The following is a 17,174-nucleotide window of genomic DNA, read 5'->3' as shown; positions in this document are numbered from 1 at the left end:
GCAGCTGTCCTTTGATTTACTTCCATGCATATCATCTTTATTCAATACATCTCACAGTGAACTTGGGCATGAACTTGAACAGGGACTTGGAGGACTTGGCCAAGTACCTGGTACTTGGCCAAGTCGACCCACCCGACTTGGCCAAGTCCATTGGACTTGGGGTACTTGAGGTACTTGGGATACTTGAGGTACTTGGCCAAGTACCCCAAGTACCTGTACAAGTCCGTGACGTTTTCCTGATGAAGTACATCGCTGATCGCCTCACTGCGATGCAAATCGCAGGCACATTCTCGAGACTCATCCCTTTGGCCCATCGCAACAACATACGTCTGGTTCTCCTAAATCGGCGTGACTACCCAGGGAGCACCCCATACACAGACGAGGAGCGCGCCATGGTCGCAAAGCTTACACCAAACACCGATGAAGAGGCACTGGCTCAGGCGCGTGAGAAGTTTAGCATCTTCCTGAAGGATCGCGCTCGCGAAGTGTACGATTTTCTAGAGGACTTGGTCAAGCGCGACAACATACCACCTTCGCAGCGTGATCTGAACACTGGCGGGATTGTGGTTGCCGGCTGGTCGCTTGGGGCGCTTTGGACGACATCACTCTTAGCGTATGCACCCCAGTTCCCTGTCAATGATGTTGATCTCTCGCAGTACGTGAGACGCGTCATCGTGCTCGGTGAGTAAGCGAGACCCTGAACGATCGATTTGACGGTTGATGATGACTCGCAAATGTGGCAGACACCGGAAACATCGTGATGGGCTATCCCAGACGCAGCGACATGTACACCCGCGCTTTTGACCCGCGCCTTTCCCTGGAAGAGCGGGCGGCGTCTTACGATATGTGGGATCGCGCGCTCGCCATCAGCGGTTACTACCCCCACGGTGACACACTAGACACGATCGCTCTGAAACCACTCGAGCACCCTTTCCCGACGCTCAGCACTCTAAGCGCGGAGGAACGCGCGAAAATGACCTTCAAGACCGATGGCAATCTAGACTCGAGGATCATGCTCACTGGCATTCAGACTGGACATTTTGCGAATGTTCGCGAGAGAGCTCTTCTGGTACCTGGAGACGAGGACGTAGTTGGCGACTCCTGGTGTAACGTAGAGGCACGCTTCGTCTGGGGAGGGAAGTCATTGCCCGAAGTCTCTCATGCAATGTTGACGCTGCGCACGGAGGTGGAGGCCGCGAAGGAGAAAGGGCTGCTTCTGCGGAATGTTAAGCTCGTGATTGTAAAGGAAGGAAACCACTTCGTAGGTGCTCCTCTTAGCAGCATTCCAAGACTTTCCTTATACTAGTCCTCCACCAGGTTCATTGGGATCACCCTGAGGAGGCCATGCGCGCTCTACTTGGAGAGCACGAGATCATATAGGAAGGAATGTCAAATAGGAAGCAGGATATTCCATCGCCCAAACTGTATTAGTGCAGTGTGCAGTATGACATGAACCGATGCACTGACCTGGATCTACGTCAAAAACAGCGGCGGGCAAGTTGCGAGCACGAGGGCCAGTGAGAATACCCGCAGACCATACGGAATATTACGGGAATTGGAATAAGAAGCACCAGAATCTGGACATAGTTATGGTAGCATGTATGCGTATATGCACCACATAGCACATAGTCTCAGGCTGTCTGGCCTCTTCATTAATGTGGCGATGAGAGCGACGAAGTCCAACTAGCGCCCGCTACGCACCTAAGTACACTAGTGTGCCGGAATATGCCGGCACCGGCACATTTTTGCCAGCGGCACAAATCGTTCCGCAGACTGCGGCCATCCTGTCCCATCTGCACACTGCGACCGGCCCTTGCAGCTTAGCTATCGTACGCGACGCTGGATATCAAACGTCACATATTGGATGTGAGACGACCTCATGCTTGCTGTGGCGTCCTCCGCCTGCAACATCACTGATGACGCACGGATGTAGGTACCCCATATATACGCTTCCTGTTTCGAGGTCTGATTGCCTAGCTTTTTTCCGAGGGAGCGGTCCGTCTACATTAGATATAAAGCAGCCCTTGCTCTCATGTCACGGAACAGACACGTTGCGTTCTCAGATCATCAGTTGTTGATCAGGTACTACTTTATCAGAGCCGCCAGACTGAAGGTCTCGTGGTTCGCATCTGATGAGTCATTGACCTAGACCCATTCCCATGGTTAACCGTAGACCTTGCAGCCGCCATGCTTTCCAAAGGCAGATTTTGTGAACATCTTCAAGAGGCGTGCTCTGCGACTGACTCTGTATGTGTTAGCCATGTCGAACCTACGCTTCGCAATTCGGAGTCACGCACTCCCTGTAGGGACTGCTGACACTATCCTGACGCGTTGGCTGGAGCGTTGAACGAGCTGCTGGAGCTCTTCCTCCCGCATCCACTCTCGCGACTCCTCGGAAGCCTCCTCCCTTCTCTCCCTCTAACCTCGTCCAGCGACGTTTTCTCCCTGTTAGACAACTGCGCGCCGGTTCCAATCCTAGATGAAGGGTGTCCTAGCACACAGCTCCTCCTTACCCACGTTGGGCGAGCTGCAAGTCTTCGACAAACCGCTCCGAGTCGCCGTCCTCCGCAATCTCATCTCCGAGACTCGCACGGCGGAGACGCTCGAGGTCATCTGTGTTTCGCAACAGCACAACGCGGTGGCCCGGCGTGCTCTCCTTGGACCATATCCTCGCTGCTGTTGGACGTCTCCGCACGGTCCGCCACATGACAAAGATCTACTGCGATTTTGGTGCCCCAGTCCTTTTGGCCGATGTATTACAGAACTGAAAATTCTCCGGGTGAGCCGCTGTGATCCTTACTGCCATGTCGTACAAGTTCTCATGCGACATTCGGTTCAGTGCAAAACCGGCCGTGAGAGTAGCACAACCTCTCACGCCTCGATGGCTTCCACGAGGTCTATCTCGAAGCGAATCTCGTCTTCTATATGCACGGCGAAGCCTTCAGCCTCGTGCTGGTACACCTTCCATGCTGTATCGACCATTTGCGCTCCCAGCAAGTCAAGTTCATCCTAGATGTAATGGACGTGTAGGGCCGGTTGCCGAGTATGCTAAGGCTCGAGGAGAAGGTCGCTACAAGGCTGGAACTGCTGAAGGAGCGAGGGCGACTTATGGTCGAAGAAACGCTTCGCATGGCATTTGAGAGACAAGCAATGCAAACGAGGCTTCATATTGTCCGTGGTATCGCGTCGCCAGGTGTCAAACGGTTGCGCAAACAAACGCCATGGCGCGAGACGGGGTGTCGTTGCGATCTCTGACATGAAAGGTATGGTGATGGACTGTGTCACGAATCGCGATGATGCATCTTCCTGTGCCTCCTTATTGTTCTCCACGTTCTGCCTGTTTACACCACCCCGGCGTGTAGTCTAGTTGCCGAAATGCCCTGCGCGCGGTCCGTAGAGATGCTGCCGCTGGTTGCCGGTGAAGGGTGCTTGTCGACGTTGCAATGGAACTGTCCACGTGCGAGAAGATGGAGAGAACGTGGCCACTCATGCTGGTGGCAACAGAAGAAGGTCCGTAACACGTTGCAGTCATCACCATGAATGCGGCCAAACCCTAACGCCTTCCTCGAAATCACAAGATGATGGCTCACAGCTCCCCTTGATGGGCACCCTCTCGAATTGTGTGACCGGTCGTGCATGCTACTGCCAGTATGTGTGAGTGGCGTATAGTTAACTTCAAAACGGTACTGACGAGGATGAATTTCTTCCGTACTGATTGCGTCATTGAACACAGTTATATATCTCTGTCCACTTCACTGGAGAATGAAGCATGTTGATCATTGCGCCCAACAATTGCGCCAAATTCCTGTGCGGCTTTCTCCGCAAAGCTGGAACCTGCGAGCGAGGCCGTGACCTGCTCGAACATCAGCTTAGTCCCATTCGCAGTGCCGCCCTCTTCCATGCTATCCGTTGTCGTGCGCCGGATTGTGCTGCGCTGGATGGGATGCGAACAGCGGCTCCAGGCTGCGGTAAGTACTACCGTGGTCTGACTCGACAGATGCCTGGACTCGAGATGACCCCTCGCTTGGGCGCGGGTCACTGCCTCCACCTTGAGCCCTTGTGAGTCAATTCGAACGTCTTCTGTGGAGCATCCTCGTACTGTGACTGAGGTACCAACGGGCAGTGATGTTAAATTTTTCATTCTTCGCCTCGAGGACCAAGATACAATGAGAGGTGGCGCGTACCCGTACCCCCGCTTCGCGCGGCCCGAGTCAAGACTACCCATTCTAGAGCTCATCGCTATCACAGCGTCCCTGAAACTGATGCGACCCCACTCAAGACCCCTCCTTGTTCTCAAAGTGGGTGAGAATCAGTAGACTTGATGTTGAGGCGGTGCAAGCAATGTCTTCCGGTGGCTCGCAACGCGCACCGCTCCTGTCCGAATCAGGTAACAAAGAAGCTTCTCGCATTCATTGACCACAGTCTGATTGTACACATCCGCCTACTGCAGTCTGTCCTTTCTTGCCATCGCTGCATTTATTCGACATTCGTGCAGGGGTTACTAGGGGCTATGTTTGCGCTTCGGAACCGCAACCCGTCAGCCGCAATCCCGATCTGTGCCACACAAGGAACGTTTTCCATACCGAGATGGTACAAGCAAGATCCCGACGCTCCGCGACGGTCGCTTATGCAATGCATAGCTCGTAAACGCACCTACCCACTGTGCTTGGATACGGGACACAGCTGCACCCACCAGCGCAGCTGGATCACACGGACGCCACGGCGCCACTACGTGTTCGCCTTCGTGGAATCCGGGACACAGGAGTGCCGCAGCAACTGCACTCGTCCGTGAGTTGTTTCCTTTTTCTCGACCTGCGTCATCCTCATGCCCCGATTTCCGAGATGGCTAGACCTAGAATCGGTGATGGTATCTGTTTTGAGTTCTGTGGCTCCGAGGCTATGTCGTTTGCTACATCGTCGTGCGAATACATAAGGCAAGAAGCAATGGTGTCTTTCCTTCCTTACCTATTCGCAGCCTCTCCCACTTTCTCCCTGTCTGCCTTTCCACTCATTACTGAATCGCGGTTTGTTCCCCGCTATCACGCACCCGTCGCCTCAGTTCCGCAAGTAATCGACTGCCCCAATCGCACGACTATTGAAGTCATGGCCCGCACCCTCGCTATCGTTCTCATCTCCCTTCTCTCGCTCGTCCTCGCGCCCATGACGATGGCCGGTCCCATCCCCCTCACCCCTTCGCCCATCTCTTACGCGAGCCCCTCGAGCGACACAGCAGCTCCGACACTCGCTTTCACTCTCGGTAAGAGCAGCCTATATAACATGCCATAATCTCCCCAACCAATGGCGTGCGTACCGAGTGCTGAGTTGCTAATTCACCTTTCTCCAGGTCCAGGCCCTCTTCCGCACCCTTCCGCGTCCACACAAGCGGCACCATCGTCGTCGAGCCCGGTGCTTGAGATGGACTGGCTGAGCTGAATGAGCAGACCGACCGTAAGCGACTCCACATTTTGAGATGAGCGGTTGAGAGCCGACTTGTGCTGAGCATACATGCAAGTAAGTACCTCTGGTCGCTGTGGTGCAACAACGCAGCACGCTGACATCGATGTCTTCTAGCCCTTTAGGCGATACTTCACCCCCGTCGGCTCGCACGCCGACACGACTCCTTGTCTCCCTTGTACCATCCATCGTCAAGCTCACGGTCAGGCCTGAGTCTATTTATTCAGCGGACCCTATAATCGCTATTTTCTACTCCCCCGTGTATCCCTATTATCTGACTTCCACGTCTCCCGTGTATCGTATTTGCTCCATCGTCGACATCTCCTTACGTTCTCTCATTTATAGTCACTACTCCGTTCATTCGATTAGACGCAAAGTTCTCCAGTCCGCTGTATCCATTATCCAGGCTCCTTCCTGAGCCATATTCCTTGTACTTGCATGTAACAGGAAACCGTTCTGCTATATCTGTCCGTCAGTCTGGAATTGACTCAAGCAATTTGCTCAACAACTGAATCGATGCTCAACTGCGAGCTCAGAGAAGAACCATACACCTTCCGTCTACAGCGGTTGTTTGATAGAGACAACCCGGCACCGTGACCAATGACACTAGTCCGAGTCTGGCACAAATCCCGATGCGACGGCGCACCGCTCCATCGAGGGGCTATACGTGCGGGGCACCCTTCGCTTGCTCAAAGCTTGCCAAATACGCATTGATGGCCTTGTCCAGCCTCACCGCCGACGCATGACTCCCGCGGCCAGCTGAGCTCATCTCTCCCTGTTACCAGTCACCGTGTCCCTTTCCTGTCACTGCACCGCTCATACGGTCCTCCATTGGCAAATGGCTTGCCCGTGGCGTACGTAGCGATTGATAATATGGAGCCATTCCGACGACTCATTTCGGACCCGCAAGTTTGCCTGGGCGTCGCCGGGTCGTCAACCGCCCCTTCCAGATTTGGAAGCTCAGGCGCCGCCACGTGGGACGCAAGCTGCAACGAGTTTGAGGAGTCCGGAGAGTTGATCGTACCAGGATACGGAATACCTTTGGACGCGGGCAACTCGCGAATGTAATCCAACAAGGTACAGACAACTCTTGCGAGCGAATCTCCTTTCATTTCAACAGATTGTACAGTCTTACTCATACGCAATCGTTCACATACTAGATCCACATCGTCAGCTGGCTACAGAACCCGTCGGTCGCATCTCTTGACTCGACGGTCACGATTAATGCTCTTGCTCAGAGGACGCTGCCCCCGGTGGTGCAGATCTGTCCAGAACGCAGACAAGTCAGTCCTTGCTCGAATGCGCTGCTGCACCACGTCACGCGTACTCACCCCAAGAGTCCCAATATCCAGGCCGGTGGCGTCCAGAATGTCAAGGACGTTGCTGAGGCCGGGGATAGTGCCGATGATTTGGGAGGTGAGCTCCGTGCACTCGCATCCGGCGCCGCTGCAGTCGCCGAAGACAGCCCCACAGAGGGGCAGGGGCAGACCCAGCGAAGAGCTGGAGCAAGAGCCGAGCTGGCGTTGCTCGAGGGTCGCGGCGTTGACGAGGCCGGCTGAGGCAGCGGCGAGAACGATGCTGGCGAGGGCGGTGAAGCGCATGATGAAATCTGCCATCGCGAGGTAAGTAGTCAGGCGTGGTTCATTGAGCGAAAAACTTTGTAATTTACTGCTGGTTATAGCTGAGGCTGGGTGAGGGCTGAGAGCTGAGAGATTGAGCTGCTGCTGGACTCCCTCCTCGTTCAAGCTGGTTTTTATACGCTCAGGATGAGACATGAGAATATGTTCCGTCTTTCTGAGGTGCGTCATCGTGTGTTCCTGTTTTGCAGATGACGGACTGCGCACGACTCGGATGCATTTTAGAACGTCAAATAAGCATCATGCTGGTGAGTTCAATTGGCAGAACCTCGATCTAACCGCATGCAAGAACTCACTGTCGTATAACCCATTCACCACGAAATTGCTCGATGGGGACAGAGCAATCTTGATGCGGCACCGCAATGTGCTTCTCTGGCCTCGCTGCCTGTAGTCAGCAGGTGGTCCACTCTGGAATGCATTACTTGACAAAACCCAGTTGCGAGAGGCCGACTTTGGCCTCGCACGGGAGTCGCCCACCGGCACCATCTTAGTAGTACTGGAGTGGAGAACTTGCTTTCCCGAGTTATACATCCACATCTCCATCTCAGGTATCTATCATTGCAGTAAACCACCAACTGAAATCATTGACTACGTATGTTCTGCGTGAGTATGAATCGTCATTGAGAGTGCCACCTTTCGCTGACCTAATACGAGTAGATCACCCGCATTGTCGCAGCACTGATTGCAGCTCAGCCATGCGCACGTTGTCAGCCGTTCTCTTCACCTTCATTCGAGCCTTTCTGACATGGGTTCTAGCCACATCGGCATAAGACGAAACGCCAGACAAATGCACCCATGAGGTCATGAGGGCTTTGAACGACGCTGAAGGAAGCGCGACACCATATGCAAATGTGTTGTGCCGCCTCTCTGGTCCGGGAAAACATTACACGAACAACGTCTTCCGATACTGCGGTTGCAATGACGAGGCGGCCCACGATGCGAAGACATGCATGGCCAACCCTCTCTCGTCTTTCTCTCTCATGTGGAACTCTTAACTGAAGTAGATCATTCCACAGCTACGGAAAATGTCCACAACCGCACCTACCGTGCGAATGCTATCTTCTGCCACCCTATGGGGCGAGGAGCAGGAAGGAAGGGGTCAGGGAGCTATGACCAGCGTTGCTCAGTGCGGCAAATCCACAGCCATGAGATGCCGAATGTTCTCGAGCATGTACATCTCGCGCCGACCGCTACTCCATTGTCAGGCGGCATACGCCTTTCTCATACCCTCTCGGGCTTACCCTTCCCCGACCCTCTCCCCTCATCGCGCATCCCCGTCACCCAAGGTCTCTCTACCGAGGCGACATCGACGCCTTTGGGCGGACAGACCCCTTACGCGCTCTAGTACGCTTCACTGAGTTGACAGCGACGCACGCGGCAAACTGCGGTCCCAAACAGACGTCCACGTCGGACTCGGAAACACGACCTCCTCCTTTGGTTCTCCACCTCCCCTTAGTCGCAGCCTAACTGACGTCCTCCATCACCAGCGCACATGCATTATTCGGGAGCGAGTCAGCCTCCTGCGCGAGAGAGAGCGCTTCGCTGAGCCAACTCACGGGGCCTGTCACCGCGCCGTCAGCACGCTGACAGTCTGGGGCCCCCAATCCCCGTCCGGTACTCATATCACCCTGCGAAGCTCCAGCGTTCGGTACCCAACACACTCAACGCGCTGGGAGGCATCCAGGTGGGGGTCAACCAGGGTTCCCGGCATTTGGAGCAGGCACCCCCCCGTTACCGCCGCTGCACAAGCACCCAACGCTCAGCAGCGCCACGGGCCTCCCTCCGCCCCCCAAGGCTCCATGCCCGCACCGATCTCGACGTCGATCGATCGCTCGGTCTATATTGTACGTGACGGCGCTGCCGTAAGTCTATGATTTGCGCTGCCAGTGCCCCCGCCGCCACTCGCTGTATACCGACTCGTTGGCCATCCACCGACACGCCAACCGCCCGTTCTCCAGCGTCGGACCGCTCTCCTGCCCCATTCCCATGGTTTCGAACTCGAACTCGGCTCTACGTGGAACGGCGTCCTCTTCAAGTTGTCTCACCTCTGTTTCAGGGACGCGTCGGGCACAAGTGACACACCAAGGGCGAGCTGCGGCACCGCTGGGGCAGGAATATGCGTCGACTCGGAGAGCGCTGCTAGCAGTCCCTCGCACATGTGTACATACATAAGTACACAGCAGCGAGGAAATTAGACACACACTCTCTCCCCTCTCCCCTCTCGGCCCGCGGAACGCCACCCTGCTGACGCCGCCGCCTTCATGTCATTTCCCCGGACCGCAGCCTGAGGTTCACAGGGATCGCCTTGCGTACCCGCTGCAAATTTCGGTGGCACGCGGTCGGGGCGGCGGCCGCGCCCAGGTGGGATTTGCAGTGGAGCGGGGGAAATCCGGAGCGCAGAGGGCACCCTCCATTCCCAGCGCCCTTTTCTTTCCCCACGGCCAGCTCTCAGCTCTCCTCGTGGCGGAGAGCGGGAGCAAAAGCCCTGCAGGGTGTGCGGGGCCGTGAGTCGGGCGTACGTGCGTGTCGTACGGCGTAGTACGCTGTCCGGGGCGCCGCCCACCTCCAACAGGCTTGCAGGCTCGACCTCGAGCCCACCCCGTCCGGAAGGGCTGATCCCCCCGCCGGTCCCTGGGGCACCGACTGCCCGTCGTAGACTCCGGCTGGAGGGGTCGTCGTGATCGTGACTGCTACCGGATGCATCCCCGGTCGCTTCGCGTGACCCAGGGTGCACGCGAGTCCGTGGAGATGGGGGGCACGATGCGATCGACCGAGGTTGGTTGGAGGCTGCGACCATGCATCGGGGTGCTGCATAGTGGTGCCCGCCGCTCTGGACTCCGGTACCGGAGGACGGGCACGGGAACCCGGACGTCTTGTACGTCCAACGCAAGTGCCGGAGGCTCCTGCGCCAGCATCGCCGAAGGAAGGACGATGTGCGCATGCTGCGACTGCCGAGGTGCCCCCAGCGACGTTCGAGGCTTCCTCGAAGGACCGTTCGCTCGCCGAGGGTCGCCGCGTCAGCCCCGTCGACTCGGCTCGGCCGCCAGAGGTCGACGCCCCCGACGCCCCCGTCTACCGGCACCCGTGCCAGTGATCGTCATAGCGCCCCTAACAGTGGACCCACTGGCAAGCCCGGGGCGGACCTCGACGACCGTCAGCGACTCTCGGCGACCTCGGTCCCGCCATCGCGCCCACGCGTCGAACTTGGAGGCGCGACTTGGACTCGAATACGGCCCCTCTCCCCGCGCGCAGTCCAGCGTGCCCCTCCGTCCTCCGTCCCCAGATGCAGTGTCGACCATACTGCTGGATCTGCGACGTGCGCCCAAAGGTCTCCGCCAGACCCCAAACAGCCTCGTCGGCAGACCCTCACCGGCCCGCAGTCGCGCTAGAGTCTGCCGCTAGTAGGCACCGAGACCCGCGGCTCGAACGTCCGGTAGACGCCGACTCTCGCGTGGGCATCGCTGAAAGCCCCCGTGCGCACGCTCCCTGCGATGCCCCCAGGAGCTTCCGAGACTGCCTCGGCTCGGGAGGACGCTCACGAGTCACGAGCAGCCAGCTCTGAGCCGAGCGCTGAGGGTCCGCCAGATCCCCCAGCTCGGATCGACCGCCCAACATCATGCATCGCGCTTTCGTTCACCGACACCCGTGATGGGGTGCACGGAATCCTACAGACCACCACGATCGTCGGCAACCCCGGGCCCTGACACCTTCGGTCCTGGCATCCCGGAGACTCGGAGCGTCGTCAGTTCACTGTTAGCTGGCAGCGCCGTTCCTAGAGGAGGTCGAGGTCCTTCGGGAGACGATGGATGGTACCCTGTCGGGTCCTCAGCCGCGCCAGAGTTCTGCTGCTCGTGGCAGTATGTACTAGTGATGAGACTCGCGGCTCGCGAGTCGCGACGTCCAGGGCGGCACGCACCAGGCCGGTCCGGCCGCCCGTCGAACGACCTTAGGAACGTTCGGAACGTCCGAGTCCCGAACTCTATCATAGTTTAGTGTTACATACTTCGCTGGCCCACTCGGTCTCTGTATCTGTGCCACACACACACACACACACACACTTGTGAGCGTCGAACGATATCAAGCTTTGAAGTGGCCCGCCGCATCAGCCGGAGCTGAAAACCTCTGCCTCATCGACGCGACTCGGCTGGAAATGGCGAAATGGGCATGCGCACTGCCGCCCGAATTACATGGCGTTCCAGGCGGACGCTGCCGCTGACGATTCAAAATATCACACGAGGAGGTATATACATACATACTATACACGCAGTCGATACAACACATTCCGGAAGACTCGGCGCCGTCTCACAAGCTGTGCAAATGGAAAGCGCGGCGCACTGCGCCCTTCGCTCACTCGCTCCTCTTTCGTCCTCAGATCGCGTTGAGGCCCTTGTCCTGCATCTCGGCGACGGCCTCGCGCGCGGCGTCGGCATAGCTGCCCGCGGCGCTGGTCCTCCGCCTCTTCACGCTCCCCCCCGCAGATCCAGTCCCAGTGCCCGTCCCATTCACGGCCTTCCCGTTCCGCAGCTCGCGCAGCTCCTGCTCCCCGCCGTGCTCTCCGCCCCTCGGGTCTGCCTGCGCGCCCGCCTCCCCGTCCCCGTCGCGCACCCGCCAGTAGCCGAGGACGCGCGAGAACCCGAAGGAGAGCACGCGGCACGCGAGCGTAGCGGTGCTGAGGGCGGCGCGGACGAGGGGCACGAGCGGGGGCACGAGGAGCGCGGCGAGGTCCTCCTGGTGGTAGAAGTCCTCGTGCTCGGCGATGAGGTACGTCGTCTTGTCGGCGGGTGCGCGGGGGTCTGCGGGGCGGAGCCTGAGGTGGACGACCAAGCTGCGTGCGCGTGATGCGTGATTTTGTATCAGACGGAGCGAATAGTAACAAATGATGAAGAGCGCACCGGGCGGGGGCGGGGGCGAGCGGGGACCAGCGGAGGTGGAAGGTCTGGGAGACGTCGAGGAAGAGCTCGAGCTTCTGCTGGTCGAAGGTGACGCTGCTGACGGTGACTGAGTGGGCGGGGGACATGATGCGGTACCACTGGTAGATGGCGAGGAGGCCGGTGCGGTCGTTGGCGCTGCAGAGGGGGTGGCGGAAGTTGACGTCGGGGGCGTAGTACCTGTGGTGGGATGGTCAACGCTCGGTTTGAGACAAGGGCGGGGGGAAGAGAGGAGGGGAGACGGACTGTTCTACGGCGCGCTTCTGGACGTCGGGGTCGGGGCTGGCGGTGAGGGCGAGGACGACGGCGACGATTTCTTTCTCTGGCTTCTGCATCGTAGACGTTGGGAGTGGGTGTATGCGGTGTGGATGAGAGAGAGAGAGAGAGAGAGAAAGACTGAAGCTGGCTCAGGCGTCGATGCGCCCCCTCGACGCGTGACGTCATCCCTTACCGCGAGTAGGCGCGCGTCACCGTCTGCATCATGTATACACTATCGACTGCATGCATGCCAAACTACACTCGTGAGGTGGTAGACGGCTTGAAGCTGGTAGGTACAGTACGTCTGCGACGTGCGAGACCCAGCGGCTCACGTACCGCGCGCTCGTCCCCGGTGCAGCCTGCCGTGCGTTCCAAGCTCGCTTCGGCGATGAGGCTCGATGTCCGCAATCGTCCTTCCGACGTTATCCCTCACCGCAAAGAGTCGGCGCGCGTGACTGGATTCACGGCAAATGACATGCACCGTCCATGTACATCGACCGCTCCTCCTGTGGCAATCATGATGACCAGCGCCTCGCGCTATCCGCCTTCAGAGCCAGGGTGTGAGGCTCGACGCGACGTGACCCCGGTCCGACTCAGCTTGCGCTCAGAACTATCCCGACCGACGTGGTACGTTCCAAATGCTATATCATCCATACTCAACGTTCATGCACTTACAGCTCGAGACCGTTCTCACTGACACAAGCCTATCCCCATCGATCGATCCCCCCATCCCCTTTTCGATCGAACGGCGTACACACAGTGCTCCAGCCCCACCTTTCCGCTCTCGAAGCCGACCTTCTGCCGACCTTTCGGCCCTTGGTCACACTCATCCGCAACCAGGCCGTCGAAGGACGTCTTTCGGGAGACGTGTGAAAGGTAGGGACAGACACGGGTCGGGTCGACCCGCCTCGGGTCCGGGTATATACCCGTGCGGGTACGGGTACGGGTACGGGTACGGGTCAAGGTTCGGTCGACCCGACCGAAACCCGTACCCGGCGGAGCGTACCCGTGGACCCGTCGGTGAGGAAAAACTTCGTTGCACTGTGGCGGAAGGTGTCCATAAACCAAGATGATTCCGGCGCGAATGTCCCTTGTATGACCGCCATAGCTTCCGACGATCACCACTTCAGGGTCACTAGCGAGCGCGGTCACAGGGAGCCGCCGTACACGCTCGGGAAGAGCCGGAAACATGGGGATAGCACTCGCACTGGCGCTGCTATACTCGAATGAGATTTGTGTGGTAGCAATGACCGCTTGGTTGTCACTGTGGATATCGTGTCTACAGAGAGATTTTGACAGCACCTACAGTGACAGTCAGATAGCCATGTTGCAGCTTAGACCCGTGTCTATCCCTAGCACTGAATGGACGAACTCACGGGATGGCGATCGCAGAGGTCCCCAACGTTTTTCTAGGGCCGACGACTTCATGACCATGTCCCCCCGGAGAGCCCTCTTCACGCTCGCAGAAATCGACCTTGATCGTACGCCGAGCCTATGCCGCAATCCGAGCTGGCGCAGTAAACCACATACTATGAGGTAAGGAGACTCGTCGGTACGCGACGCTACTAGGAGGGAGGAACATGATACGAACAAGAGATAGAGCACGGACAAATCGGCCATACCCTGAGAGTTGCCCGGAGGACGGACCGCGAGGCAGACGCACCTCCCTCGCCCTGCGCTTCCCCATCGAATTCTCCGCGGCGCGACTCCAAGCTCGCTCTGCCCTCCTCCGGGTGCCTGCCTCCGGCCCGACCGACGCTGGCATCCGAATCAAGCTTATCAAGGCGTACACCGTCGGTGGTGCTGGTACGGTCTCCATCTCCGCCTCCCTCGCCCTCGGTCTTCAAGTCCCACATGTCCTCTTGGTCGTCAGAACCCAACGCCTGAGGCTCTTCTGCCTGGGCAGACTTGATCAACGTGGATGCTGTGTCTTGTGGCCTCTCGGTGACAACACCATCGACGTGCAGGGAGTACACCGACGGCGCTTCCCGATCGAAGCAGATCTCTACGGTGAGCCGCTTTTCCGGGAGAATGGAGGCGACTTCCTTCAAGTTCATAGGCAGCCGTGAGGCCCAAAGGCCCTCCGAGTCTTCTCAACATTCGTCGAACGCACACGCATCCGACCACCGCACAGAGCCTGGACCCGCCTCGATATCTCTAGCAAAGCCAAGGAGGGGGCCCGACATCGTCGCGTGGGCCTCAATCTTCAGTTTTGGACGGGCGGAATAGGTGAGCCTGAGAGTATGCCGGAACTCAATGACGATCACGTGGTCGTGGCTAGCAAGCATGTGCTGGTGAGTGGTCGGATGGTTCCCACCCGACCCTGGGAGTTCCCTTGGGCACGTAGAGCATTGTGGGCGTTCCTCGGCAGCACGAGGTTGAGGGTCTTGTGTACCTGATCGCGAGCATCCGTAGCGCACCCCCGGGACTCGGATATGTAGACAGTCCTCATCTGGATGTGCGCGCGACGGCGCTGGAGAGTTGGCGGCGTCAAGGGGAAGAGGTCAGGGCTGTCAGGTCCGCGCGCTGGTGTAGGTCCGATCCACATAGATCCGTAGTACAAGCGTTCGATGGCGGACTCGGAGTGAGGGATGTAGCAGAGCCATGTCCGAGAAAGGCGCCGGAGTAGTCGTCGTGTTCGCACCCGAGGATGATCAGGTACCACTCTGGGTCTGATGAAAGAACTTTCGTACGGTGATGTATGGTCTGCTGAGGAAATGTAACCCCAAGCGGTACGATGGGCAGCCTGACGCGGCTTCCGGGCAGGGCAAAGATGTATTCGGTTGTCGGAGGGCCCGAGTCCCGGAGCCTAAGCTGACACAAGAAAGCTTCAAGAGAGATGGGTCTGAGCTATCTGCTCCTCCAGATGCTTGTGATGTCTAAAAGCAACGGCTCAGACAGCCGCAATCATAACTTGACTACCCTGATGGTCCGTAACGCCTGGGTAAGGTCCCCAGATGGATCGCAGGCCCCATATACATTCCACCTTGACATGGAGTAACTCACATCCGGGATGCGCCCCGTGATCTCTTGCTGCTGCCACGCAATCTCCTCCTGCAGCCGCCGGAAAGCGCGCTCTTCCTCGCCGTAGAGCGTGGGCAAGTTGAGGGTGAAGATCCCTAGTAGCGAGTATGCTCGGTCTTCTTTCTTCGTGGTCTCTCGCATCGCTGCCCACGAGATGCGCTGGGCGACACTGAACCTGTCAAGCGACTTCGCGTGCGACAGAGCCTGGTAAGGGACACCTGTGATCTCCTCGACGAGCTCGTAGAGCATGAAATGTGCACATCGAAGTTTCGGGGGCACTCGTACAGGATGTTCAGTCAGATGCTCCCGCAGGCGCTCCTTGTCAGAGAGAGGTAGTATGGGATGCCGCAAAGGCAGCGCTAGTCCTGGGCACGGGCAACGGTCAACTTTGGCGATGAGACAGAAGACGGGGGATAATGTACCTAGGGGAAGAGAATGCGGGATCCTTCCCACAACATGGCATCTCGACGCAGCCTTTTGTCTACTCTCGCACTTGCCTCGTGGAGAGGGTATGGTGGCTGCTTTGGTGAACAAGGTCACAGCATTGTCCGCAGAGCGCACTTCGGGTGTACGATGATCATGTCGCTGAATATATGCTGATCCGCTCTTAGGACACAGCATCGACCCGAACACCATACTGTCAGAAAAGACGCATGCTAGAGTCCGCTTCTTCTGCAGGTCGTTGATGGACTTAACTTCTATTGCATGAAGCCTCATTGTGTGTACATAATACTTACACGGCAGACACAACTGCCAGCATAAACGCGTCTTCCTTCTTGACTTCTCCGTCGGGCCTTGGCTATGTACTCCAATCTAATACAGCCAATAAGCTAAGAGTGAAAAGGTGTCTGATAAACAGCAGTATGTTCCCTCACCGTGTCATGAGCTCAGTCGTATCCTGTGCGGGCATGACAAGCGTATCGGCACGCATTCAGAGTTCAACATGTCCACGAGGTTTCATCATCCACATACCTGTCAATTAGATAGGACAACCATCCAACCGAAAGACAGCAAAGACACACACGATGGATGAACGTGGTGGACGCGGTTGACAGCTGCTTCTTGCACGCATAATATCCACTCCGGCTCACTCTTGCGAGAGGTATGTCTGACTTGAACCAGACGTCTCGCCCCTTTCTGTCGTAGACGTTGGCACCTTCGGGGATGTTGCAGGAATCGCGCATGATCGAGTTCTGCAAATAGGCTGTAGATCATTTGGTAGGTCATTCGAGTTTCGGATGCGTAACATATGCATGTGCAGGAACTCTGACATGAGTAATACGCTATGTACTTGAGCGAGTGCGCCGAGCCTTGCATTGACTCGCACGTACATGCTGGTCCAAGTTCAACGTTCAGCTCCAGCCTCCATGGGTCCTGCAAGAAGATTAGTGTCGGGCGAAGAACCTCCAGGTTCTTCGCAAGTGCGATATTCGCAGGTTAACAACGTTGTTGATAACATGCGAATAACTTAGCCTAGTTATTCGCTCTGCGATTATCTTGAGCGCTTATATAAGCGCCTTGCAGCAGATGCGAGATCGTCGAGGGCGATTATAAGTAGATATTCCCTACCCCTGACAGACCTGGCAATGCTGCCGCTGTCAGGATCCCTTCTCGTGAAGATCTGTCGGCTCGCCTCACTCAAGTACGAACTCACTTGGAGGCTCTTCCCACCTCCGCCAGATAATGTCTATGATTTCGGCGCACTCACTCTCCCGGTCTGAAAGACCAGTCATGTCCCCTGAGTCTGCTTCTCATCCCAAGGGAAAGGGGAACGGAGTTGCGGCGCACAAAGGAGGTGCGACGAGAGTACTCCAGGAGGTCAACTGGATGATGGGCAGGAGACGATTTGCCTGTGTTATGGAATAAGCGCCTA

The 17,174-nt window shown here is 57.4% G+C and overlaps 5 protein-coding genes across 5 annotated transcripts in view; 2 read left to right on the top strand and 3 right to left on the bottom strand.

The window, feature by feature from the left end:
- The window catches only part of DICSQDRAFT_17462 (uncharacterized protein), a gene marked incomplete at both ends in the record, with an annotated part of 1,741 nt that extends 849 nt beyond the window's left edge, over nucleotides 1-892 (top strand). The window contains 2 exons of the mRNA XM_007365251.1: nucleotides 283-681; nucleotides 744-892. Coding sequence (XP_007365313.1) covers nucleotides 283-681; nucleotides 744-892 — 548 coding nt within the window. The remainder of the gene's footprint in view (nucleotides 1-282; nucleotides 682-743) is intronic.
- Nucleotides 893-4,707: 3,815 nt separating this feature from the next.
- Nucleotides 4,708-5,650, top strand: DICSQDRAFT_154881 (uncharacterized protein). Its single transcript, XM_007365250.1, has 4 exons — nucleotides 4,708-4,788; nucleotides 4,851-5,257; nucleotides 5,345-5,511; nucleotides 5,572-5,650. The coding sequence occupies exons 2-3, from the start codon at nucleotides 4,900-4,902 to the stop codon at nucleotides 5,431-5,433; spliced, it is 447 nt and encodes a 148-aa protein (XP_007365312.1). The 5' UTR covers nucleotides 4,708-4,788; nucleotides 4,851-4,899; the 3' UTR covers nucleotides 5,434-5,511; nucleotides 5,572-5,650.
- Nucleotides 5,651-6,511: 861 nt separating this feature from the next.
- On the bottom strand, nucleotides 6,512-7,523 carry DICSQDRAFT_136164 (uncharacterized protein). The gene is made up of 7 exons (XM_007365249.1): nucleotides 7,431-7,523; nucleotides 7,317-7,339; nucleotides 7,136-7,253; nucleotides 6,928-7,076; nucleotides 6,807-6,870; nucleotides 6,615-6,737; nucleotides 6,512-6,531 (listed from the first exon to the last, which is right to left on the bottom strand). Exons 4-6 carry the CDS (start codon nucleotides 7,053-7,055, stop codon nucleotides 6,633-6,635), a joined length of 297 nt encoding a protein of 98 aa, XP_007365311.1. The 5' UTR covers nucleotides 7,056-7,076; nucleotides 7,136-7,253; nucleotides 7,317-7,339; nucleotides 7,431-7,523; the 3' UTR covers nucleotides 6,512-6,531; nucleotides 6,615-6,632.
- Nucleotides 7,524-11,687: 4,164 nt separating this feature from the next.
- Nucleotides 11,688-12,354, bottom strand: DICSQDRAFT_39361 (uncharacterized protein; the record flags this gene model as incomplete). The annotated part of the gene is made up of 3 exons (XM_007365248.1): nucleotides 11,688-11,916; nucleotides 11,984-12,199; nucleotides 12,266-12,354. Coding segments are annotated over 3 exons (534 nt in total), but the record flags the coding sequence as incomplete, so codon positions are not given.
- A 1,202-nt stretch (nucleotides 12,355-13,556) lies between these two features.
- Nucleotides 13,557-15,550, bottom strand: DICSQDRAFT_169632 (uncharacterized protein; the record flags this gene model as incomplete). The annotated part of the gene is made up of 3 exons (XM_007365247.1): nucleotides 13,557-13,579; nucleotides 13,941-14,322; nucleotides 15,284-15,550. The coding sequence occupies 3 exons, from the start codon at nucleotides 15,548-15,550 to the stop codon at nucleotides 13,557-13,559; spliced, it is 672 nt and encodes a 223-aa protein (XP_007365309.1).
- Between the last annotated feature and the right edge of the window lie 1,624 nt (nucleotides 15,551-17,174).

This window comes from Dichomitus squalens (genome assembly GCF_000275845.1).
Source record: "Dichomitus squalens LYAD-421 SS1 unplaced genomic scaffold DICSQscaffold_11, whole genome shotgun sequence".
Classification (NCBI taxonomy): Eukaryota; Fungi; Basidiomycota; class Agaricomycetes; order Polyporales; family Polyporaceae; genus Dichomitus; species Dichomitus squalens.
Note: the sequence above shows the minus strand (reverse complement) of the source record. Positions and strands in the feature narration are given on the sequence as shown.